This window comes from Trachypithecus francoisi, unplaced genomic scaffold (assembly GCF_009764315.1).
Source record: "Trachypithecus francoisi isolate TF-2019V2 unplaced genomic scaffold, Tfra_2.0 Lachesis_group10, whole genome shotgun sequence".
Lineage (NCBI taxonomy): Eukaryota > Metazoa > Chordata > Mammalia > Primates > Cercopithecidae > Trachypithecus > Trachypithecus francoisi.
Genome location: NW_022681455.1, coordinates 34306087 through 34332763, shown reverse-complemented (window position 1 = coordinate 34332763; position 26677 = coordinate 34306087). Strand labels below are relative to the sequence as shown.

Below are 26677 nucleotides of genomic sequence, written 5' to 3'. Positions count from 1 at the left end.
ATTGGGAGGGCGCGATTCCCGAACGCGGCCTGCGCTGCGAGCGCGCGGTCCTCCCGCAGGCCGGTGCGGCCTTACGCCGCTGACGCATCGCGCCCAAGATGGCGGCGCGGTCGTCGTCGGGGGTGGCGGTGGCAGAGGGGGCGGCGGCCCTGGCGGCAGTGGAGACGGCAGCTGTGACGGTGGCGGCGGCGGCGCAGGACCTGGGCCGGGGGGAATGAGGCGGCCGCGGCAGGCCAGCGGCGGAGCCGTGTAGCGGAGAAGCTCCCCCTCCCTGCTTCCGTTGGCCAAGCCGGGGGCGCGCGCGCACGCGGCCGTCCAGAGCGGGCTCCCCACCCCTCGACTCCCGCGACCCGCACCGCACCCCCACCCGGGCCGGAGGATGATGAAGCTCAAGTCGAACCAGACCCGCACGTACGACGGCGACGGCTACAAGAAGCGGGCCGCATGCCTGTGTTTCCGCAGCGAGAGCGAGGAGGAGGTGAGGCGCCAGGCTGGGCGGGCCGGGGTCGCCAGGTCTCCGGCCCCTTCGGATGGAGGCGCGAGGGGCGCGGCCGCCGGAGGAGGGTGTGCCCGGGCCGCCCCGCTCGTGCAGAATGATGTTCCGACGGAATTTCCTGAGGCGAAAAAGGGGGGAAGGAGCAAGGACGTTGGGGCTGAGGGGAAGCGGGTCTGAGTGTGGCCGCACAGGACGCGCCGGGCGGAGGGGGTGACCGGCTTGCGGCCGAAGCGCTTCGGTTCGGCCGCCTGTTACCGGGGAGAGCGGCCGCGGGCGAAGGCAGTGGGCTGGGAAGAGTGCGGCTTTCGGTTCAGGCCAACGGCTTTGATCCAGGAAGAGCCGCTCCGCACTTGTCAGCCAGGCACATGTGTGCGGAGGCTGGTGTGCACGAGGCGCGGGCCGGCCTTTGTGGCAGAGAAGTAGTGCGCTTCATTGGCAGGTTTGGGGTTTGCCGAGGGATTAGGTGTCTGTGAGCCCAAAGCCGAGGGGTGGGGGTGGGGGTGTCTTATGAAGATTTAGGGCGTTGTGCATAAGCCACAGCCAGCTGTTTATTTTACAGTGCGCTGGGTAGTCTTTATGGTGTAGTCTGAGAAGAAAGGACATTTGATATAATAATCTTTGTGTGCTGACAATGTTTCATATTAATTGGGAAGACCCAAAACAGGATTTAATATTTTTGCCCTGACGTTCTTCCACTGCCTTGTGGGAAGAGCCTTAGAATTAAATTAGCTAGGAAAATAAAAATGTTTTAGAATCAGTTTCTTTTTATAATAGGTAGGGTACTTTAAACAAAAATCTCGGCTTCCCAAAGCCGTTTCTGTGGTGATGAAGGGAGTTCAGAGAAGCACATGTTTTGTAAATCCACAAAGAATAGCTGCTTTGAAAATTCATAAGATGCCTGTGGGAATGCATTTCTCTTGTGTGCATTGTGGTAAAATGGCAGTTAAACTGCAAACAGTGAAGGAGAGTGAAATCCAATATGTTATATTCCAGCATTCAGCAGTGGGCTATGGTGGCAGGGCCGCAGTACAGTGTGCATGGTGTCGAAATGGGGAAAGGAACTTGACCCGTTAGTTATGAAAAGAAGCTGTGGCGAAAGAGACAGATGGATTGCCAGGAGTTGCTGTCCAGAGGTATTTAGGAGGAAGTGGGAATTTGAATTACTGCCTGAAGAAAATTAGTTAGTGAATTGTGCTGTTAAGGGATCCCATGTGTGCGCCCTTTCAGCAAAACAGAACGAAAGGAGATTTGGAAACGTATGCTTTGTATCCTACCATATATTGTAAAAGTCCCCAAAACAGATGCATTGTAATAGCTAACCAGGGCCGTGCTGTAAATTATTCACTGTTTTGGAATGCATATTTGAGTAAAGTAAAATTATTCGTGGTGCTTACTGCTCCAGAGGCTTTATTCTCTTCATTATCATATCATGTTATGGGAAATCAGATGGGATCACAGGCTCTTAACTGAAGGGAAAGCTGATTAGCATAATAGCATGTCTTACTACACTAGTATGCCTAAATCTGTGAGCACCCCAATTATAAGTATAGTTTAGTTGTACAAATGATGCAAGACTATTTGTTTTGAAAAATCACACCAGGCCGGACGCGGTGGCTCACGCCTGTAATTCTAGCACCTTGGGAGGCCAAGGTGGTAAGGCCACGAGTTCGAGACCAACCTGGCCAACAGACCCCCATCTCTAAATTAAAAGTAATAATAATAAATCATACTAGAAATAGAAAACGTATTTTTGATAAATTGAAAACTATAGATCATAAGCAAACTAACAGGCTTAATTTTTCATTTTCTGTTAAATGTTTTATTATGCACTGACATTAGGAATATTAATGTTGAAAGCTTACTTGTCTGTTTAGGCTACTTCACTGCATCTTACAAGTCAGACCAGGCATAAGACTTGCCTTCTAGGAGCCTACTTTTTTTCTTTTTTTTTTTTGAGACAGAATCTCGCTATGTCACCCAGGCTGGAGTGCAGTGGCCAGATCTCGGCTCACTGCAACCTCCACCTCCCAGGTTCAGGCAATTCTAGGAGCTTACATTTTTTAAAAAAAAATTTATTTATTCATTTATTTTGAGACGGAGTCTTCCTCTTTCGCCCAGGCTGGGGTGCAGTCGCTTGATCTCGGCTCACTGCAATCTCCACCTCCCGGGTTCAAGCAGTTCTCCCTGCCTCAGCCTCCTGAGTAGCTGGGATTGCAGGCGCCTGCCACAATGCTTGGCTAGTTTTTATATTGTATTTTTTATTTTTTATTTTTTTCAGACGGAGTCTTGGCTCTGTCTCCCATGCTGGAGTGCAGTGGCACGATCTCAGCTCACTGCAAGCTCTGCCTCCTGGATTCACGCCATTCTCCTGCCTCAGCCTCCCGAGTAGCTGGGACTACAGGTGCCTGCGACCACTCCCGGCTATTTTTTTGTATTTGTAGTAGAGACAGAATTTCACCGTGTTAGCCAGGATGGTCTCAATCTCCTGACCTTGTGATCTGCCCGCCTCGGCCTCGCAAAGTGCTGGAATTACAGACGTTAGACACTGTGGCCAGCCTTTATTTATTTATTTTTTTGAGACAGGGTCTCACTGTGTCACCCAGGTTGGAGTGTAGTGGTGTGATCATGGCTCACTGCAACCTCAACCTCCTGTGCTCAAGCAGTCCTCCCATCTCAGCCTGCCAAGTAGCTGGGACTACATGCACAAGCCACCACACCTGGTTGATTTTTAAATTTTAGGTGGAGACAGGGTGTATTAGTCCATTTTCACACTGCTATAAAGAAATACCTGAGACTGAGTAATTTATAAAGAAAGAGGTTTAATTGACTCACGGTTATACATGGCTGGGGAAGCCTCAGGAAACTTACAATCATGGCGGAAGGCAAAGGGGAAGTAAGAACCTTCTTCACAAGGCAGCAGGAGAAAGAGAAGCGAAGGAGGAACTCCCAAACACTTATAAAACCATTGGATTTCGTGAGCACTCACTAGCATGAGAACCACATGGGGGAAACTCCCCATGATCCAATTACCTCCCTCACTCAACACATGGGAGGGATTACAGGTCCCTCCCTCCACAGGTGGGGATTACAAATCGAGATGAGATTTGGGTGGGGACACAGAGCCGTACCATATCACAGGTTCTCCCTTTGTTGCCCAGGCTATTGTCAAACTCCTGGGCTCAAGAGATCCTCCCATCTCAGCCTCCCAAAATGCTGGGATTATAGGCAAGAGCCACTTTGCCAGTCCAGGAGCTTAAAATTTTGAACTGTTAAAATGAAGTTTCTTTAATGCATTGAAATATTTAGTTTCCTTTATTGAATTTCTTTTTGAATGTTGGTTAATGAGCAGAGGAATCATGCAAAGCTTTAAATTACAGATGCAGTGGGTGTTACAGCTAAATCCTGGGAAGAAAAAAAAAAAGAGTGAAATACGTCCATTTTAGATTTGTTCAGTTCAACAAACATGTATTAAAAACAACAAAACGCATGTATTAAAGAGCCTACAATGGCGGCAGCACTGTGTCATGGGGAATCTAAAGATTAGCATCCCTTCCTGCGGACAGAGTTGAGTAGTTTTAGATGAGATTCCTTAATTGGGAGGGATTTTGGACCACAGAATAATCTCTAGGGTGCTTTTCAACTCTCAGATTATATAATTGTGTTGGAAGGAAAGTAATTTGTTAGTTCCAGGAGAACTTTTATGTTCTCAATAGATGTGCCAGAAGCATTAGCTGCCACACATTGTGGGAATGTAAAATTCAAACGAGTAGGGCATTCAACCCAATTAAAAAAAATTTTTAATGGGCACTAATGGCCTTAATCAAGATGGAATAGTTTACAGAATATTATTAGCATTAATACAATAGTAATGTAAGTATAAACAGGACCTTGATTTATAAATTTAAGCAATGTCAAGAAGCATACATGCAATGTGAAGAAAAAGAGATGAAAATACAGCCGTGTGTTGTTTAACATTGGCGATACGTACTGAGAAATGCATCAGGTGATTTTGTTGTTGTGTGAACATTATAGAATGTACTTACACATACCTGGCTGGTATAGCCTACTGCATATGTAGGCTATATGGTATAACCTGTTGGTCCTAAGCTGCAAAACTGTACAGCAGGTGACTGTACTGAATAAATAGCCAATTGTAATGCAGTAGTATTTGTGTTTCTAAACATATGTAAACAAGCAAAATACAGGAAAAATACGGTACAAAAAATAAACGGTTCACCTGACCAGGACACTTACTACTATGAGTGGTGCTTGCGCGACTGGAAGTTGCTCTAGATGCGTCAGTGAGTGAGCGGTGAGTAAATGCGAAGGCTTAGGGCATTACTGTACACTACTGTAGACTTTAGAAACACTGTACAGCTTAGGTTGCACTAAATCAAAAAATTATTTTTTTTCAAAAATTAACCTTAGCTTACTGTAATTTTTTTACTTTATAAACTTTTACATTTTTTAACGTTCTGACTCTTTTGTAATATTAGCTTAAAACACATTGTACATCTGTATAAAAATATTTTCTCTTTTTTTCCTGTTATACTAAAATCACTTTTTTTTTTTTTTAAAGAGTTGAGATCTTGCTCTGTTGCCCAGGCAACAGCCCAGGCTGGTCTTGAACTCCTGGGCTCAAGTGATCCTTCCACCTCAGCCTCCCGACAGCTAGCTAGGACAACTGGTGTATGCCACCATGCCTGGCTAATGTTTTCTTCATTATATCCTTATTCTAGAAACTTTATTTAAAGATATTATTTATTATTTATTTGTTTTACTTTTTGTTCCTCTGCCTACCCGTATTTTACTTTTTTTTTTTTTTTTTTTTTTTGAGACGGAGTCTCGCTCTGTCGCCCGGACTGGAGTACAGTGGCCGGATCTCAGCTCACTGCAAGCTCCGCCTCCTGGGTTTATGCCATTCTCCTGCCTCAGCCTCCCGAGTAGCTGGGACTACAGGCGCCCACCACTTCGCCCGGCTAGTTTCTTGTATTTTTTAGTAGAGACGGGGTTTCACCGTGTTAGCCAGGATGGTCTCGATCTCCTGACCTCGTGATCTGCCCGTCTCGGCCTCTCAAAGTGCTGGGATTACAGGCTTGAGCCACCGCGCCCGGCCACTTTTTTTTTTTTTTTTTGAGGCGGAGCCTCACTGTCACCCAGCCTGGAGTGCAGTGGCGTGATCTCAGCTCACTGCAAGCTTTGCCTCCCGGGTTCACGCCATTCTCCTGCCTCAGCCTCCTGAGTAGCTGGGACTACAGGCGCTTACCACCATGCCCGGCTGATTTTTTATATTTTTAGTAGAGATGGGATTTCACCGTGTTAGCCAGGATGGTCTCGATATCCTGACCTCGTGATCCGCCCGCCTCGGCCTCCCAAAGTGCTGGGATTGCAGGCGTGAGCCACTGTGCCTGGCCCATATTTTGCTTTTTAAGCTTTTTCTTTGGTTGAAAACAAAGACACAAACACACATTAACCTAGGCCTACACAGGGTCAAGGATCATCAGTATTACTGTCTTCCACCTCCGCATCTTATCCCACTGGGAGGTCTTCAGGAGAATAACAGGCATGGAACTGTCATCTCCTATGATAAAAATCCCTTCTTCTGAGACTGTTTTACAATTAACTTTTTAAAAAGTAAGTAGAGAGAATACACTCTAACATAATAAAAAGTACAGGGTAGCAAATACATAAACCAGTAATACATTTACTATCAAGTATTTTGTACTGCACGTGATTGTATGTGCTACATTTTTTTTGTTGTTGTTTTGAGATAGGGTCTTACTCTGTTGCCCAGGCTGGAGTATAGTGGTGTGATCACGACTCACTGTAGCCTTGACCTTCTGGGCTCAAGCGATCCTCGCACCTCAGCCTCCCAAGTATCTGAGACTCCAGGCACGCGCCACCATGCCTGGCTAATTTTTGTATTTTTTTGTAGAGATAGGGTTTTGGCATTTTACCCAGGCTGGTCTTGAGCTCCTGGACTAAGGCAGTCTGCCTCCTCAGCCTCCCTAAGTGCTGGGATTACAGGCATGAGCCACCGTGCTCAGCTGTGCTAGACTTTTATATGACCGGCAGCACAGTAGATTTGTTTGCGTACTCACCATAAACACATGAGTAGCGCATTGTGCTGTGTCACCACAGCTACGATGGGATAGGAATTTCTCAGCTCCATTATAATCTCTTGGAACTACTCTTGTATATGTAGTCTGTAGTTGACTGCTATGTTGTGTAGTACATGACTATATTAGAAGATAGTATCTCATGAGTAGCCAAACCTATCATTCTAGGTTTTTTTTTTCCCCAGCTCCAGAAAACTTTATTTATAGACCAGCAATGAGAGGCTGAAATTCTGATCCAGGTTAGGATGTGTCAACATAGTAAGTTTATTGAACACTCATTGGGTGCCAAGTTCTGTGATACCGTTATGAAGGAGACAGATATGCAGGGAGCTTAGAGTCTAATGGGAGAGATGGAACAACAAATAGACCCAACAGCATGATGAAAATGATTCCCTTTTCTCTTTCTGGCTTCTCTTCTTGTTGATAAACAAAATTTATCAGAAAAAAATCTCCCACTTAACAAGTTCTACTGATTGTTATTGATATGTTGATAACATCTTTAAATTGGGTATTTGTGGTAACTAACATTTATTACAGTAGTTTGAACCTGATATAGTTTCTTAACCAACCACTCCTTTAACCAGCTTGGTACGCTGAATGCTTGGCAGTTACTCAGCAGGCTTCCGGGTCTGGTGTACCCCAACCAGATGACCTCCCAGCTGCCAAATTGTGTGATTACAATTAGTTACCTTTATTCCTATATCTGTGTATGTTCATTGTACTTGTTATTGTAATTGTGGAACTTAACTAGTGAAATTTGAGTTCAGAAAAGAACAAGGCTGGGCATGGTGACACATGCCTGTAATCCCAGCACTTTGGGAGACCAAGGTGGGCGGATCATGTAAGCCCAGAAATTTGAGATGAACCTAGGCAACATGGTGAAACCCCATCTTTACTGAATACATAAAACTAGCCAGGCACGGTGGTGTGCGCCTGTAGTCCCAGCTACATGAGAGGCTGAGGCACAAGAATTACTTGAACCTGGGAGATGGAGGTTGCAGTGTGCCAACAGCACGCCACTGCACTCCAGAGTGAGAGTCTGTCTCAAAACAAAAAAAAAAGAAAAGAAATTACTGCTCACTTGTTTTTTTTTTTTTTTTTTTTTGAGACGGAGTCTCGCTCTGTCGCCCAGTCGGGAGTGCAGTGGCGCAATCTCGGCTCACTGCAAGCTCCGCCTCCCGGGTTTACGCCATTCTCCTGCCTCAGCCTCCCGAGTAGCTGGGACTACAGGCGCCCGCCATCTCGCCCGGCTAGTTTTTTGTATTTTTTAGTAGAGACGGGGTTTCACCGTGTTAGCCAGGATGGTCTCGATCTCCTGACCTCGTGATCCACCCGTCTCGGCCTCCCAAAGTGCTGGGATTACAGGCTTGAGCCACCACGCCCGGCCATACTGCTCACTTGTATGGACAAACTGGAGAAGATTGGAGAGGGGATCTTAAAAGTCTAGGACTCTGCACATAGATTACTTCATGAATGTTTTTAGGTTTTTGTTCTTTATAGAAACTAGGACTGGGAAACATAGATCATTCATTATGGGTGTGGCATATGAAAGAAAGACAACTTACAATTCAACAGTAGACTCATACTCAAAACAATATCTTGGCCCTACAAAGATTAGCAAATAAATACATGTTTATATACATATAAAAGATTTATTTGCTAATAATATGTATATGTATACATATTATTTACACACTATAGGTGTGTGCCACCTTACCTTGCCAGTATATGTATATGTATATGTATTTTTTTTTTTTTTTTGAGACAGAGTTTCGCTCTTGTTGCCCAGGCTGGAGTGCAATGGCACAATCTTGGCTCACCGCAACCTCCACCTCCTGAGTTCAAGCGATTCTCCTGCCTCAGCCTCCCAAGTAGCTGGGAGTGCAGGTATACACCACCATGCCTGGCTAATTTTGTGTTTTTAGTAGAGACGGGGTTTCTCCATGTTGGTCAGGCTGGTCTCGAACTCCTGACCTCAGGTGATCCCGCCCACCTCGGCCTCTCAAAGTGCTGGGATTACAGGCGTGAGCCACTGCACGTGGCCATATTTTTTATTTTTTGTAGAGTTGAGGTCTCATGTTGCCCAGACTGGTCTGGGACTCCTGGCTCAAGTGATCCTCCCTACTTGGCCTCTCAAAGTGTTGGGATTATAGGCATGAGCCATCACATCTGGCCTGTTTGATTATTTAATATTTTCATTTGCTTCCTTTTTGCAAATAATATATAATTAATATATGAAGTATGTATATATAAATGTCTGTTTATCTGCTAATCTTTGTTCTTAGGGCCAAGATCTTGTTTTTTTTTTTTTTTTTTTGGAGGCAAGGTCTTGCTCTATTGACCAGGCTGGAGTGCAGTAATGCGATCTCAGGTCACTACAGCTTCCACCTCCCAGGCTCAAGTGATCCTCCCACCTCAGCCTCCCAAGTAGATGGAAGTGCAAGTGCATGCCACCTTGCCCAGCTAATTTTTGTGTGTGTGGTGACAGGGTCTCACTATATTACTCAGGCTGGTTTTGAACTCCTGAGCTAAAGCGATCCTCCCACCTCAGCCTCCCAAAGTGCTAGGATTACATGCGTGTGCCACCGCGCCCAGCCTACATTCATATTTTTTAATCAACCGTATCCTTTACTTGAACTTTATCATAAACTGTATAGAAGACTAACTTCTTGAGTAAGATTTTATTATCCTAAATTGGGTAATTTGATATTTGTCTGTCATATTATTCAACTTTGGCCCTCCTAAAGTACTTCCAGTAAGATTATCCTTCTTCCCCCAGTCTTTCCTTTTTTAGAGCCTCTGTGAGGAGAAGTGAGAGACAGGGGTAGGCTTATTTGTACTCTTAGAAAGGCCAGATGATACAGAACATACAACAAATGATATCACAGTGCCTAGGAAAGTTAAAGCTGCTCCTAACGGGTCTGTTTTTACCCAGGGAGAAAAATGAATACTAATAGGATTGTGTGAGTTAGATTTCCCTGTGCCTTAAAGCTGTTTTAATAAAGAAAGGATGAAGCTGTTCCTAAGGTGTTAGGTTTGTTTGTTGTACTTTTCCACTAGAAGCCCTATGTCTCTTGGCAAACGGGGAGCTGCTTCACATTTTCTCAGATCCTTCAGCTCACCGGTTGGAATGGAGAGATGATTGACATTGGAGCTCCTCAGTGGGCAGAGACTGGTGGCCTGTTTGTCTGTAAAATGCCCCAGAGGAGCCGGTGAACTGACAGCAGGCTCTAGAGAAGGGAATAAGACACCAGGAGCAATCCCAGAGGCAATAACCATGACACAGGGCTTCCGGTAGATCCCAAGGTGATTAGGGAGTCCTTTTGTAACATATCTTGGTTACTGTTCAATATTACATTGCTCTAAGATCATGATGGGTTCATTGATCCAGTCATGACTGGACATTTCTACTCCTCAAGATTTTGAGAACAAAATCTTTCCTGGAAGCTTTTTTCCCCTGCTTCCCCTTCTGTTTGCCTAATACCAGTTAGTCATTTCTTCCATTACATTATTTTTTGCCTCCTTCCCAAGGTGTGAATTCTGGTCTAAATTCATACTGCAGTCTCCATTCTTTTAACTCCTTGCCCCAATCCTACTTCTTTGCTTTTGCTTTAATTCTCATTTCTCAATAAAAATAGTGCTGCACATCTACTGTGTGCTGTGTGAAGCAATCTATATCTTTCTTCATTGCCTAGTACAGAAAGGAAGGGCCCTTTTTCAGGAATACAATTGTTTATTCATTTCTTCAGCACACATTTTTGGAGTGTCTGTGTAAGACCTTGGGAATACATGGATAAATAAGACCGTTCAGCATTTTGGGAGGCCTATGTGGGAGGGTCGCTTGAGCTGGGGATGTCTAGGATGCAGTGAGCTGTGTTTGCATCATTGCACTCCAGCCTGGGCAACAGAGCGAGAGAGACCCTGGCTCCAAAAAGAAAAAATAAAATAAAATAAAATAGAATAGAATAGAATAGAATAGAATAAAATAGAAATGATTCCTTAAATAGGCTTTCTTTGTATACAATTAGTTAATCTCTTTGTTCATAAAACAGTAAAGTCCTTTTAAAGAACTGCTTAGAAAATCTTTTCTTCCGGCCGGGTGCGGTGGCTCAAGCCTGTAATCCCAGCACTTTGGGAGGCCGAGACGGGCGGATCACGAGGTCAGGAGATCGAGACCATCCTGGCTAACATGGTGAAACCCCGTCTCTACTAAAAATACAAAAAAAAAAATAGCCGGGCGAGGTGGCGGGCGCCTGTAGTCCCAGCTACTCGGGAGGCTGAGGCAGGAGAATGGCGTAAACCCAGGAGGCGGAGCTTGCAGTGAGCTGAGATCCGGCCACTGCACTCCAAGCCTGGGCGACAGAGCGAGACTCCGTCTCAACAAAAAAAAAAAAAAAAAAAAAAAAAAGAAAATCTTTTCTTTGACTTGGTTTTTTAACATATTTCTGATGTGTTTTATAAGAACAGCTTAGCGATGTTGAATAAAAATGGATATGAACTCAGACATAGTGCTTATACTTTTCTTAAAAGGAGGAAGGATTGTGATTTTTCTTTTTTTGGAAATGGAGTCTAGCCCTGTCGTCCAGGCTAGAGTGCAGTGGCGCGATCTCGGCTCACTGCAACCTCCGCCTCCCAGGTTCAAACGATTCTCCTGCCTCAGCCTCCCGCATAGCTGGGATTACAGTCGCCCACCACCACACCCGGCTAATTTTTGCGTTTTTACTAGAGATGTGGATTTCGCCATCTTGGTCAGGCTGGTCTCAAAGTCCTGACCTCGTGATCCACCCTCCTCGGCCTCCCAGAGTGCTGGGATTACAGGCGTGAACCACCGCCCCGGCCTTTCCTTTTTTTTTTTTTGAGACAGGGTCTTGCTCTGTCATCCAGGCTGGAGTGCTGTGATGCAATCATGGCTCACTGCAGACTTGACCTCCTGAGCTCAAGCGATCCTCCTTCCTCACACCTCCTGTGTAGCTAAGATTACAGGCATGCACAACCATGCCTGGCTAATTCAGTTTTAGTAGAGACAGGGTCTTGCTGTGTTCCTCAGACTGGTCTCAAACTCCTGGGCTCAAGCAGCAGCCCTCCTGCCTTGACATTCCAAAGTGCTGGGATTACAGGTGTGAGCCACTATACCTAAGCATGATTTTTCTTTGAATATTTAGGAATCCTAATAAAATACACATTAAGGGAAGTTACAAAACAAGAGAAATCACATTGTGCTTATACTTGGAAATTTGTTTGTGCTTTGAGACAGGGTCTGGGTCCACCACCCAGACTGTAGTAGTAGTAGTAGTGGCATGATCATAGCTCACTGCAGCCCCAACCTTCCGGGCACAAGTGATCCTCTCACCTCAGCCTCCTGAGTAGCTGGGACTATAGGCATGTGCTACCACACCCTCCTAATATATATTTTTTATTTTTTGTAGAGATGAGATTTTGTTATGTTGCCCAGACTGGTCTGGAACTCCTGGCTCAAGTGATCCTCCCTCCTTGCCTTCCCGAAATGTTGGGATTGCATGCACGAACTACCACATCTGGCCTGTTTGATCATTTAATTTTTTTTTTCTTTTTTTTGGAGACAGAGTCTCGCTCTGTCACCCAGGCTGGAGTGCAGTGGCGCCATCTCGGCTCACTGCAAGCTCCACCTCCCGGGTTCCCGCCATTCTCGTGCCTCAGCCTGCCGAGTTGCTGGGACTGCAGGCGCCCTCCACCACGCCCAGCTAATTTTTTTGTATTTTTTAGTAGAGACGGAGTTTCACTGTGTTAGCCAGGATGGTCTCAATCTCCCGACCTCGTGATCCGCCCGCCTCGGCCTCCCAAAGTGCTGGGATTACAGGTGTGAGCCACCGTGCCTGGCTTTGTTTGTTTGTTTGTTTGTTTGAGATGGAGTCTGGCTCTGTCGCCCAGGCTGGAGTGCAGTGGCGCCATCTCGGGTCACTGCAAGCTCCGCCTCCCGGGTTTCCACCATTCTCCTGCCTCAGCCTCCCGAGTAGCTGGGACTACAGGCGCCTGCCACCATGCCCGGCTAATTTTTTGTATTTTTTAGTAGAGATGGAGTTTCACCGTGTTAGCCAGGATGGTCTCGATCTCCTTACCTTGTGATCTGCCCACCTCGGCCTCCCAAAGAGATTACAGGTGTGAGCCACCGTGCCTGGCTTTTTTTGTTTGTTTGTCTGAGATGGAGTCTCGCTCTGTCGCCCAGGCTGGAGTGCAGTGGTGTGATCTTGGCTCACTGCAACCCCCGTCTCCCAGGTTCAAGTGATTTTCCTGCCTCAGCCTCCCGAGTAGCTGGGGTTATAGGCGCCCACCAGCAAACCCGGCTAATTTTTGTATTTTTAGTAGAGTTGGGGTTTCACCATGTTGGCCAGGCTGGTCTTGAACTCCTGACCTCATTATCCGCCTGCCTCGGCCTCCCAAAGTGCTGGGATTATAGGCGTGAGCCACCGTGTCCGGCCTATTATTTAGTACTTTTATTTGCTTCCTCTTTGCAGAAATGATTTGATTGCTAGACTTATATTCAGCCCTCATTAACCAAATATGCTGAGCCCTGACTCAGGGCTTTTACACCTATGACTGTGGTATTGATTTCTTCCTAAGAAGCTTTGCAGTTTGGGTAGTTTGCCTTTAATAATAGTAAGACAAAACTTTTAGATTTTATTGCCAATATAAGTTAGGAAAACAATCCAGAGAGTTTCTGTGTATGATAATTGTATTTCTGTGGGGTTTTTTTGTAGGTTCAATAACTATTTTATGAGGAGCTAGCTGGGCACGATCATCCTTCTGCCAGGGTATGTGGGTCATTTTTTTTTCAAAAGGGAATTATTATTTTTGGTTACAAAAGTAATTGTATTGTGGTATCTATAAAGAATACTTCAAACTGAGGAGTTTTAAAATGTGTAGAATGCAGAATCTAAGCTTCAGTCTACTGGCAAGATGGAATTTAGGCCGGGTGCAGTGGCTCACACCTGCAATCTTAGCACTTTGGGAAGTGGAGGGGAAGGATCACTTGAGCTCAAGAGTTTGAGACAAGGCTGAGCAATGTAGTGGGACCCTGTCTCTATAAAAAACATTAAAAATTAGCCTGGTGTGGTGGTATGCGCCTGTGGTCCTAGCTACTTGGGAGGCTGAGGTAGGAGGATCACTTGAGCCTCGGAGGTCAAGGCTGCAGTAAGTCATGGTTGTGCCACTGCACTTCAGCCTGGGTGACAGAGTAAGATGCTGTCTCAAAAGAAAAATAAGATGCAGTTTGGAGTGTAAAATAGAGAAGTGTGAAGAGAGGTGTTTATAGGAATTGGAGAAGCCTGTGAAGAAAGATGGGCTAGAGTGTCAGGGATGACTTTATGGAGTAGGCTAGACCTGAACAGCTTGGTCGAGTATGGGTAGTTGAAGAATATCCTAGGTGAAGGACACTGGGCCAGCTAGACCACGGAAAGTCAGAGGCCCAGATATGCTGCCTTTGGAAGCCTGTCTGTATCAACGTATTGTGGGTAAAGAAAGCTCTTATGCCCTGCCTATCCCCCTAATCTGTGCTGGGAGAAAGAGAGAAAGTAAGAGGGCCCAATCCAGTGTCTGAGAGAGTGATGACTCTTTCTCTCATCCCCAAGAACATGAAAACAAAGATCTCAAGAGAGAATTCTGTTCAAAATTCTATTTTGAACCCTGTAACAGTGAAATCAACCAGGAAAATCCTTAGTGATTTTGGTTTCACCTACTTTTCATTTCATGGTATGAATACTATATACCACTAAAAATTAGTACTTTAACTGGCTGCAGTGGCTCTTGCCTATAATCTCACCTACTTGGGAGGCTGAGGCAGGAGGATTACTTGAGACTAGGAGTTTGAGGCTGCAGTGAGCATTGATCTTGCCACTATACTCCAACTTGGGTGACAGAGCAAGATCCTTTCTCTTAAAAAAAAAAAAAGAGCTGGGCACGGTGGCTCACACCTGTAATCCCAGCACTTTGGGAGGCCAAGGCAAGTGTATCACCTGAGGTCAGAAGTTCAAGACCAGCTTGGTCAACATGGTGAAACCCTGTCTCTACTAAATATACAAAAATTAGCCGGGCATGGTGGTGGGTGCCTGTAATCCCAGCCCTGGAGGCTGAGGGAGTAGAATCGCCTGGACCTGGGAGGCGGAAGTTGCAGTGAGCTGAGATCGCGCTACTGCACTCCAGCCTGGGCAACAAGAGCGAAACTTTGTCTCAAAAAAACTTTGTCTCAAAAATAATAATAATAATAAATAAATAGATAAAAATTAGTACTTTACTGCATAAAAGAAAATTGATTTAATATGTATTTACTTTTTTTTGTTGTTGTTGAGATGGAGTTTCACTCTTGTTGCCCAGGCTGGAGTGTAATGGCTCGATCTCAGCTCGTTGCAGCCTCCGCCTCCCAGGTTCAAGGGATTTTCCTGCCTCCACCTCCCAAGTAGCTGGGATCACAGGTGCGTGCCACCACATCTGGTTAATTTTTGTATTTTTAGTGGAGATGGGTTTCACCATGTTGGCCAGGCTGATCTCAAACTCTTGACCTCAAGGGATCTGCCCACCTTGGCCTCCCAAAGTGCTGGGATTATAGGCATGAACCACCACGCCTGGCATAAATTTTAAAATATAATCTCTGTGCCAGGTGCAGTGTCTCAAGCCTGTAATCCCAGCACCCTAGGAGGACAAGGTGGGATGATCACTTGAGGCCAGGAGTTCGAGACCACTCTGGGTAACATAACAAGATCCTGTCTCTACAAAGAAACTTCTGTGGATTACCTTTAATTTTTTTTTTTTTTTTTTTCTTTTTTTGAGATGAAGTCTCCCTCTGTCGCCCAGGCTGGAGTGCAGTGGTGTGATCTTGGCTCACTGCAACCTCTGCCTCCCAGATTCAAGCGATTCTCCTGCTTCAGCCTCCTGAGTAGCTGGGATTACAGGCAGCTGCCACCAAGCCCAACTAATTTTTATATTTTTAGTAGAGATGGGGTTTCGCCCTATAGTCCTTGCCACTGCAATATTCTGAGCGTTTGATGTTTTTTCCAATAAATTATTTTTGGCTTCAGACAGCCAGGCTTCGTTTCTTTTGCTTGCAACCAAGAACTTTGTCTAATATATCACTTCAGTAGTTTTTAAGGTAGACTCCTCAACTAATCCAGTGCACCAGAAGAAACGTATACATGTTGAGTCAGAAATTTTTTTGTGTGTGGGAGAGCTTTTCATTTTATTTATGAAGCAAGCTTTAACATTTTTCTTTTTTTTCCCCCCGAGTCAGGATCTTGCTCTGTCTCCCAGGCTGGAGTACAGTGATGTGATCGTGGCTCTCTGCAGCCTCATCCTCTTGGGCACAAGCAGTTCTCCCACCTCAGCTTCCCAGGTAGCTGAGACTACAGGTGTGTGCCCCCTCATCTGGCTTTGTGTGTGTGTGTGTGTGTGGGAGAGATGAGATCTTGCTGTGTTGCCCAGGCTGGCCTCAAACTTCTGGGATCAAGCAGTCCTCCTGCCTAGACCTCTCAAAGTGCTGGGATTACAGGTGTGAGCCATTGCACCTGGCCATTTTTCCGCTTTTTGTGGTAAAAATTTCTTCATGCTAAAGTTTGTAAAATTGATTTTAAATGACAAAAAAGTAATCCAGTCAAATTAGAGCAAATCAGAGCACTGTAACTAACAGTAACCTGAACGCCAGTGTTTTTATAAAATGCTTATCAGCATAGTCATGCTCTCTCCACACTGTTTTTTTTTTTTTTTGAGACAGAGTCTCGCTCTGTCACCCAGGCTGCAGTGCAGTGGTGTGATCTTGGCTCACTGCCACCTCCGCCTCTCAGGGTCAAGCAATTCTCATGCCTCAGCCTCCCAAGTAGCTGGGGTTCGGGGTGCACCACCACACCTGGCTAATTTTTGTATTTTCAGCAGTGACGGGGTTTCACCACATTTGCCAGGCTGATCTCAAACTCCTGGCCTCAAATGACCTGTCCGTCCCAGCTTCCCAAAGTGCTGGAATCACAGGCATGAGCCAATGTGCCCTGCCCTCTCCACACTTTTTAAATTATCTTTTTAGAATTATCCTAAATAATATTTGAGAATGTGTGAATTCTTAATGTTTTAAATGTTGGGGGTATCAAGGACCAGATTTTTTAAAATGAATTTTTGAAACCCAAGTTTATGAAAACTGTATGATGCTTCCTAAAATACACAAATTGTAGTCTCCAAGTACTGTCTTGGTTAACAAGAATTTATTGAGTCTTCACTTTTTGCAAAACATTATTCTTGATGCAGTGATGGTTTTAAAACTGTGGACATATCCACTGCTCTGCAGGGAGAATGCTTTTCTAAATTGATGAATTAATTCAATTACCATTAGGCATTTCAGTACCGTTGAACAAGTGGTTGCACTATGTGCCTTGGGTGGGATCAGATAGAAAAATTAAAGAGATGGGACATAAAGTACATGGAGCAGTTAGAAAAAATGTAGGAAAGTCTGTGCTTCCGGAGTGCTTCATTTTGGATGCAGAATACAGAAATAGTCAATCTTGGGCTATAAGAAGTTGATAGGACTTAGGTAGAAAGGGGAAAGAGTATGTTAGGAGAAGGGGACCCAGCATGGCAGAGGGTGGGAATGAGTTTGTTGCATGCCAGAGACTCTGAGCATATGAACCTGGGTCTGGGATAGTGGTGTGGCAGGGTATCGATGGGGAGTGATAGAGGGTGTCAGCTGGCAGGGAGCTAAGGGTATAGAGTCTTGATTTGAGATAACGAGGAGTTTGGGTTTGATCTCACAGTGGAGAACCACAGTTGTCCTTCAAAGGGTTGTGGAAAGGTTTGTGTGAGAGTGGAATGCAGGGTGAACTTAATGGGGGCTACTAGAGGGAATGGTTGGGAGAATGATGTTCTATTCTGGAAGTGAGAGCCATGGTAGCAGGAGAATGGAATGAAGTAGTGAGTTAAATGACAATGCAATCAAAGGGTGAACAGGTTTGGTAACAGATGATATGTTAAAGATAAAGGAGGCCATGCATGGTGGCTCACGCCTGTAATCCCAACATTTTGGGAGGCGGAAGCAGGAGAATCACTTGAGGCCAGGAGTTCAAGATCAGCCTGAGTAACATAGGGAGACCCCATCTCTACAAAAATAAAAAAAATTACCTGGGCATGGTAGTGCATGCGTGTAGTCCCAGTTACTCTGGAGGCTGAGGTGGGAGGATCAGGCTGCAGTAAATGCCATTGCACTTGAGCCTGGGAGGTCAAGTGGCATCATAGTGCCACTGCACTCCAGCCTGGGTGACAGAGTGAGACGCTGTCTCAAAAAAAAGAAAAGAAAAAAAAAAAGATGAAGGAGCTCATGGTTGAAGATGACTTAAATTTTGATCCTGGGTGACAGGAAAAATGGAAATTTAGAAGAGGTCGGTTTCATAGAGAAGGTGGAGCTTTGGTTTTGTCATGTCGAATTTGAGGTGGTGAACTGAATTCAACTGATGATAGTTGCAGATGTGGGACTAGAAGGGGAGTAAGAAGTTAGGACTATAGATACAGTGTGGAGTGTCAGGGACCTTGTAGAGGGAGAATAGAAAGTTAGCACGAGAGAAAGTACGCAGAAAGCAAAGACCCTGAGCTTTGGGCATCATCACAGTCAAAGAGGCACTATCATAAAAGCGGAGGTGGAAGAACATTTCACAAAGATGTGATGGGTGATAGGTCACACCTAGAGCCATCGAGTATAATGAAGATGAGATGTAGCAACAGATCTAACGATGACTTTATAAAACTGTTAGAAGGATGGTAAGATGGACATGTGGATTTGGGTTGATTAAATCAGGCTTTAGGAAAGAAGCACATTTTCTTCTGAGATTGGAAGGTGGATAAATGAAAAAACCCAAGAGCCTGAATTATATTGACATGAATTCGAGAAAACTCCTTCCAGATGGATCTATTTTGAGAAGGAGGGAAGTTCACTGTATTTGCTCTTCCCGTCGATATACTGATCTGGTGATTTGAGAGGCAAGAAAAAGTCTAGCAGAGTTACTGTGGTGTGGTCAGGATTGAAGCGATAGTTTTATAAGGGGGTACATTTGGAGGCTGAATGGTATTTATCCTTACAAACAATTGTGGGCCTTCTGTGTACAAAGCAGCATGTAGACTCCACGGAGGATAAACTATGAGCAGGAAAGACTATTTTAGAACTCTGGTAACTTTTTTTTTTTTTAATTTTTTTTGAGACAGAGTCTTACTCTGTTGCCCAGGCTGGAGTGCAGTGGCACGATCTCAGCTCACTGCAATCTCCGCCTCCTGGGTTCAAGCAATTCTCCTGCCTCAGCCTCCCAAGTAGCTCGGATTACAGACGTGCACCATTATGCCTGGCTAATTATTGTATTTTTTAGTAGAGATGGGGTTTCACCGTGTTGATCAGGCTGGTCTTGAACTCCTGACCTCGGGTGATCCACCTGCCTCAGCTAAAGTGCTGGGATTACAAGCCTGAACCACTGTGCCCGGCCAAACTCTGGTAACTTATAACCTAGTGGGCTCAAAAGGAGATGGAATTTATATTGTTGAAGTTTTGTATATTTCCTTATCCCTTTGCATATAGACACTGGAGAGGAGAAAGAGAACTGTAGAGATGTTCCTAGATTGGGGACTGATTCAAGAGCATGGTATAAGGTCAGAGAGTAAATAATACCTAATTCATGAAGTTGTTGAGAGACTTGAATGAGGAAAGTAAAGTGCCTCCCAGATAACATAGTTGGTACTGTAACAAAGGCCGGACCACAGAAGGAATCACACTGGCCAAGAAATGATGATGATACAGTGAAATGAGTGCTGTAAAAGAACCCTCTCCGAATGCTTTAGGAATGGAAGAGTAGACAGACGCTGGATTGAGAAGTCAGACACAGTGGAAAAGGACTAGATCTGAGTGTTGAAGGATGACTGTAAATTTGCTGCTACTCCAATACAGATTGTGTAGGCATTAAAAAAAAATCAGATGCTGATCATAACAGCGTCACAAAGACAGACTGATATGTGATCTGAAAAAGATAAGAACTGAGAAAGAAAGGAAAGATTCGGTGTAGTAAATGGTGCTCTGAATTTACTGTGAAAGGGCTTTTATGGAAAGAGAGGAACACCTGAAGCTATAGAATCTTTACATTTGTAAACCTGGAAGTAAACATAGACATGATCTATCTAGCCACCTCAGTGAAATAAAGGAACTGAAACCAAAAGAGTGTTGAAATCTGTCTACTGTGATACTTCTGGTAAAATAATATGTACAAAGATGACACAGTTTTCTTCTGACAGGTCCACAAAAGAAGTTAAACAAGTAGAATGAAAAAAAATTTTTTTTTTTTTTTTTTGAGAGGGAGCCTTGCTCCGTCACCCAGGCGGGAGTGCAGTGGTGTGATCGCGGCTTGCTGCAACCTCTGCCTCCCGGGTTCAAGTGATTTTCCTGCCTCAGCCTCCCGAGTAGCTGGGACTACAGGTGCGTGCCACCACACCCGGCTAATTTTTTGTATTTTTTAAAGTAGAGATGGGGTTTCACCATGTTGGCCAGGCTGGTCTCGAACTCCTGACCTCAGGTGATCTGCCCGCGTTGGCCTCTCAAAGTGCTGGGATTACAGGCATGAGCCACTGTGCCCAGCCAAATAAAAATAGATTTCTAAAGCAGAGTCCCAGTACCAGTATTTAAAAGAACAAAAGCAGGTGGAATGAAAGGCTGTACCACAATTATAGAAGTGTAATCTATACCAACTTCAGCATCTATTGCTGTTGTCACTGTTAGCTGAAGCTGATCACGAATCCTAGCACCAGTGCGTGTGTGTTGTGGGAAGAAGCTGAATTTGTCAGAAACGTGGATATTTTTGGCAAATTTTGAATGCCATAAAATACTTTTTAAGGCAGTTTTAGTAGTCTTCCTTTCATTATAAAGATGTTCCACATTCACCATAGCAAATTTGGAAAATATCCTCTTTTGAGCCCATTAGGTTATAAGTTACCAGAGTTCTCTCCTGCTCATAGTTTATCCTCTGTGGTGCCTACATGGTACTCCATACGCAGTAGGCCCACAGTTATTTATGAGGATAAATATCATGCAGCCTCTAGTTTCCTCCAAAACGTATGAAGGAAATTATTCTCTTTAATCATTCTGGCTTTAAATTTTATAACATTGTGTTTAATTTATATACAATTCCTCCCCCACCCCATGGGACATTTCATTGTTGCCCAGGGTGGCCTCGAACTCCTGAGTTCAAGTGATCCTCCCACCTCAGCCTCCTGAGTAACTTGGGCTACAGGATTAGATTATATACAATTTTATAATCTGTGTTTTCACATATAATATGCAATTTCTCCTAATTTGAATTCTGTATACACATTTTTAATGGTTACATGCCCATGAAAATGATGAAAGAAGGTACTTAAATGTTCTTCTCTTGTTGTAGATGACAGTGTTTATATATATATAAATATATAAATATATATGTAAATATATAAAAAATATATATATGGCTGGGCACGGTGGCTCACACCTGTAATCCCAGCACTTTGGGAGGCCAGGGCAGGTGGGTCACTAAGTCAGGAGATCCGAGACCATCCTGGCTAACACGATGAAACCCCGTCCCTACTAAAATTAGCCAGGCGTGGTGGCACGCACCTGTAGTCCCAGCTACTGGGGAGGCTGAGGCAGGAGAATGGTGGAAACCCGGAAGGCGGAGCTTGCAGTGAGCTGAGATTGTGCCACTGTACTCCAGTCTGGGCGACAGAGCGAGACTCCGTCTCAAAAAAATATATATATATACACACACACACATATGTATATATGCATATACAAATATATATAAATGTGTGTGTATATATATATTCCAGCCACCCAAAGTGCTGGGATTACAGCCGTAAGCTACCGCGCCTTGCCCAAAGCATTTTCAGTAGCCATAAAGTTGCACTTTAAAGACACAGCAAAGCAGTATTAGACTTTTTTTTTTCTTTTTTTGAGACGAAGTCTTCCTCTGTTGTCCAGGCTGTAGTGCAGTGGCGCCATCTTGGTTCACTGCAGCCTCCGTCTCCTGGGGTCAAGCGATTCTCCTGCCTCAGCCTCCCGAGTAGCTGGGATTACAGGCATGCAGCACCACACCTGGCTAATTTTGTATTTTTACTACAGATGGGGTTTCTCCATGTTGGTTAGGCTAGTTTCGAACTCCTGACCTGAGATGATCCCCCCGCCTTGGCCTCTCAAAGTGCTGGGATTACAGGTGTGAGCCACCACGCCTGGCACAAAGTACACTTAAAAAAAAAAAAAAGTGACTTGGCCATCAGAGAAATGCAAATCAAAACCACAATGAGATACCATCTCACACCAGTTAGAATGGTGATCATTAAAACGACAGGAAATAACAGATACTGCAGAGGATGTGGAGAAATAGGAAGACTTCTACACTGTTGCTGGGATAGTAAACTAGTTCAACCATTGTGGAAGACAGTGTGGTGATTCCTCAAGGATCTAGAACTAGAAATACCATTTGACCCAGCCATCCCATTACTGGGTATATAGCCAAAGGATTATAAATCGTGCTGCTATAAAGACACATGCACACATACGTTTATTGCGGCACTATTCACAATAGCAAAGACTTGGAACCAACCCAAATGTCCATCCGTGACAGACTGGATTAAGAAAATAGGCACATATACACCATGGAATACTATGCAGCCATAAAAAAGGATGAGTTCATGTCCTTTGTAGGGACATGGATGCAGCTGGAAACTATCATTCTGAGCAAACTATCGCAAGGACAGAAAACCAGACTGCATGTTCTAACTCATAGGTGGGAATTGAGCAATGAGAACACTTGGACACAGGGTGGGGAACATCACACACCGGGGCCTGTCATGGGGTGGGGGGGGAGGGATAGCATTAGGAGATACACCTAATGTAAATGACAAGTTAATGGATGCAGCACACTAGCATGGCATATGTATACATATGTAGCAAACCTGCACTTTGTGTACATGTGCCCTAGAACTTAAAGTATAATACAAAAAAAAGTGACACTTAGCCAACCATCTTAAAGAATTATAATTCTCATCTTACCAGTCTTATTTCCCCAGTGCTCATTAATAAGAATTAGTGTGATTCTCTATTCTTCTAATCAGTGAACCACATAAACAGACTGACATCTCTAATGGTTTCAGAAAGGATCGCGTATAGATTTATTTGCAGTAAGGAATCAATAACAATTTAGTAGTGATTGTACTTTCCTGTTTCCCATGTTGCATATGCATCTGCTGAGTATGAGACTTGCTATCTTCAAAGCATTTTTTCTTTTTTCTTTTTTGTTTTTTAGAGATGGAGTTTTGCTGTGTCGCCAGGCTGGAGTGCAGTGGTGCAATCTCAGCTCACTGCAACCTCCACATCCCAGGTTCAAGTGATTCTCCTGCCTCAGCCTCCCGAGCAGTTGGGACTACCTCCATGCCACCACGCCCAGCTAATTTTTGTATTTTTAGTAGAGACGGATTTCACCATGTTGGCCAGAATGGTCTCAATCTCTTGACCTCATGACCCGCCTGCCTCGGCCTCCCAAAGTGCTGGGATTACAGGCGTGAGCTACCGCACCTGGCCCCAGAGATTTTCAGTAGCCATAAAGTTGCTCTTTAAAGACACAGCAAAGCAGTATTAGACTCTTAGACTCTTTTTTTTCTTTTTTTGAGACGGAGTCTTGCTTTGTTGCCCAGGCTGGAGTGCAGTGGCATGATCTCGGTTCACTGCAACCTCTGTCTCCTGGGTTCAAGCGATTTTCCTGCGTTAGCCTCCCGAGTAGCTGGGATTACAGGCATGTGCCACCACGCCTGGCTAATTTTTGTATTTTTAGTAGAGACGGGTTTCACCATGTTGGTCACGCTGGTCTTGAACTCCTGACCTAAGGTGATCCACCTGCCTTGGCCTCTCAAAGTGGTGGGATTACAGGTGTGAGCCACTGTGCCCGGCCAGTATTAGACATTTTTAATGCGTTTTTTTCTTTGTTGGTGATTGTCATTAACAGTACAACACCTGTAGCAAAAACTGTGTTTATGTTTTAGCCAAATAAAACACGTGAGAATTCACCCAGAGGTGCTGGACTTCACTGGCTTGACGGTCAGCTTAGTCTAAAATTAACACCATTGTTCAACTTGTCAAGTCCTGTCCAGGGAAGGAAGTTGGACATTGGTTTCCCATATTTGGCTCAACCAGTGTGTGACAGACACTGTTGTTTGGCTGACCCCACATCCTGAACCCTCTTTTGCTAAATACTCATTTCCCAGTTTTCTGTGCAATTAGGAGTGGCTGTCTGACCCAGAAGCAGAAGTTTGCTGAAGAACAGATGTGACTGGCACTATTACTTCTGTCATCTGCCTTGAACGTTGAAGTTGTATCTGGAGTTGTAGCAGCCACTTTGAGGCCATGAGGAGGAATGGGAGAGTGCAAAGATACAGAGTCTGGGCCTTGATGGCATCAAGTGGTCAGACCAGCTCCAGTAGCTGTCTTCCTCAGATTCTTTTTTTTTTTTTTGAGACGGAGTCTCGCTCTGTCACCCAGGCTGGAGTGCAGTGGCCGGATCTCAGCTCACTGCAAGCTCCGCCTCCCGGGTTTCCGCCATTCTCCTGCCTCAGCCTCCCGAGTAGCTGGGACTATGGGCGCCCGCCACCACGCCTGGCTAGTTTTTATTTTGTATTTTTTAGTAGAGACGGGGTTTCACCAGATTAGCCAGGATGGTCTTGATCTCCTGACCTTGTGATCCACCTGTCTCGACCTCCCAAAGTGCTGGGATTACAGGCTTGAGCCACTGCGCCCGGCCAGATTTCTGTTAGTGAGAAAAGTTAAGTTCCTATTTATTTTAGCCAGCATTATGCAGGTTTAGATTCATAGAGCGTAGTGGAGATGACTTGCAGAATGGTGCCAAGAAGGCAGCAGAAACCATTAGGGCAGGTGCAAATGGTCATAAATGTTCTATGGATAATCTGTTTGGATTTTGAATAATAACTTGCCATATTCTTTGAGGAGTCACCAATTCTTAAAAATCAAGAAAAATGTAGCGTTTTCTAAATATTGTGTTTCGGGGCTTTATTCAAATGTAACTTTAAAAAAATTTGTTTTCGGCCAGGCGTGGTGGCTCAGGCCTGTAATCCCAGCACTTTGGGGGGCTGAGGTGGGCGGATCACGAGGTCAGGAGATCGAGACCATCCTGGCTAACACAGTGAAACCCCGTCTCTACTAAAAATACAAAAAATTAGCCGGGCATGGTGGCGGGCGCCTGTAGTCGCAGCTACTTGGGAGGCTGAGGCAGGAGAATTGCGTGAACCTGGGAGATGGAGCTTGAAGTGAGCTGAGATCCGGCCACTGCACTCCAGTCTGGGCCACAGAGTGAGACTCCGTCTCAAAAAAAAAACCAAAAAAAATTTGTTTTCAGGTAATAGACATTATAAACTGCCTCTGGGAAACCTCAGTTTTGTCTCCAAGATTATGAATATTATTTACTTTTCACGAGTGGCATGTGTTAGTCATACTAGGAAGAGGTCAGGATTAGGGTCTCTGGGTCCTTGGAGTTTCTACCAGCTGGTTGCCTAATACTGCCAAGTTTCCTGAGAAGACCCTCCAGGCACCTGCCGTATTTGTGGCTTATTCAGTTATAATAAGTTGTAATATTCAGTAGAATTTTAAAAAATCTTTTCATTGTACTGAGGTGACGTGGTAAATGACTTTAGATCAATATGTTGATTTTTCTTTTTTTTTTTTTGAGATGGAGTCTCGCTCTGTCGCCCGGGCTGGAGTGCAGTGGCCGGATCTCAGCTCACTGCAAGCTCTGCCTCCCGGGTTTACGCCATTCTCCTGCCTCAGCCTCCCGAGTAGCTGGGACTACAGGCGCCTGCCACCTCGCCCGGCTAGTTTTTTGTGTTTTTTAGTAGAGACGGGGTTTCACCGTGTTAGCCAGGATGGTCTCGATCTCCTGACCTCGTGATTCGCCCGTCTCGGTCTCCCAAAGTGCTGGGATTACAGGCTTGAGCCACCGCGCCCGGCCAATATGTTGATTTTTCTTAGACAAAGACTTCCCTGTCTTTGATGCTGCCCTCTTAAGCCACACATTGTCACATCATGATCTTTAATTTCCTTCTAGCACCTATCACTGTTTGACATTATCTTACTTACCTGTTTACAAGACCCTGTCCTTAACTGTGACTTCATGAGAGCAGCCGTCTCCTATGTCTTGCTTACCATTGTAGCCCCATCGCCTAGACAGAAGTCTGACACACGTCTTAATGTTTGGAATTTTTGCCTTTGAACTGTAAGAAAACTACTGGTTTATTTCATATTTTTAGATTAATTTTATTTCTGAATGATGAAAGAAGAGAGATTTCAGGATGCTTTTTGCAAGTATCCTTTTGTAAATAATGTTGTAGCTATGAGTAACTTAACCCCCAGTAAATAAAAAGTCAAGACAGAGATAGTCTTCATTATATATTTTTCTTTTATGTAGTCATTTTGGTGAGTTGAATTTAACTCACAGATCTGGTAGAAATCATTTCGAAAGAAATTTGCAGAATTGTATTTATGTTCCTTGTTAACATATATTTCTATACAAGTTTTCCTTCTATATCTTGTGTTCAACCAGTGGTCTATTACAGGTACCCAATAAACAGTATAGAACTAAATCAAAATCAGCTAGGCTGCTAAGGGAGTTGAACTGTGAGGAAGCTTCTCAAGATCCACTCCAGAAAACAGACAGTGAATTGCTTATAAAACAGAGCTACTGTTGGGCCAGGCACGCTGGCTCTTGTCTGTAATCCCAGCGCTTTGGGAGGCTGAGGTGGGCAGATCATGAGGTCAGGAGCTCAAGACCATCCTGGCTAACACGGTGAAACCCCGTCTCTACTAAAAATGCAAAAAATAATAGCTGAGTGTGGTGGCGGGCATTGTAGTCTCAGCTACTCAGGAGGCTGAGGCAGGAGAATGGCGTGAACCCGGGAGGCAGAGCTTGCGGTGAGCTGAGCTCGCACCACTGCACTCCAGCCTGGGCAACAGAGCGAGACTCCATCTCAAAAATGAAAAACAAAACAAAAAGAGCTA

At 44.7% G+C, this 26677-nt stretch overlaps 1 protein-coding gene across 1 annotated transcript in view; it reads left to right on the top strand.

Moving 5' to 3' along the window:
- Positions 1-254: 254 nt before the first annotated feature.
- Positions 255-26677, top strand: part of LOC117087074 (diphosphoinositol polyphosphate phosphohydrolase 1) — a 115058-nt gene continuing 88635 nt past the window's right edge. Inside the window, exon 1 of the mRNA XM_033216848.1 lies at positions 255-478. Coding sequence (XP_033072739.1) covers positions 380-478 — 99 coding nt within the window. The 5' untranslated portion in view covers positions 255-379. The remainder of the gene's footprint in view (positions 479-26677) is intronic.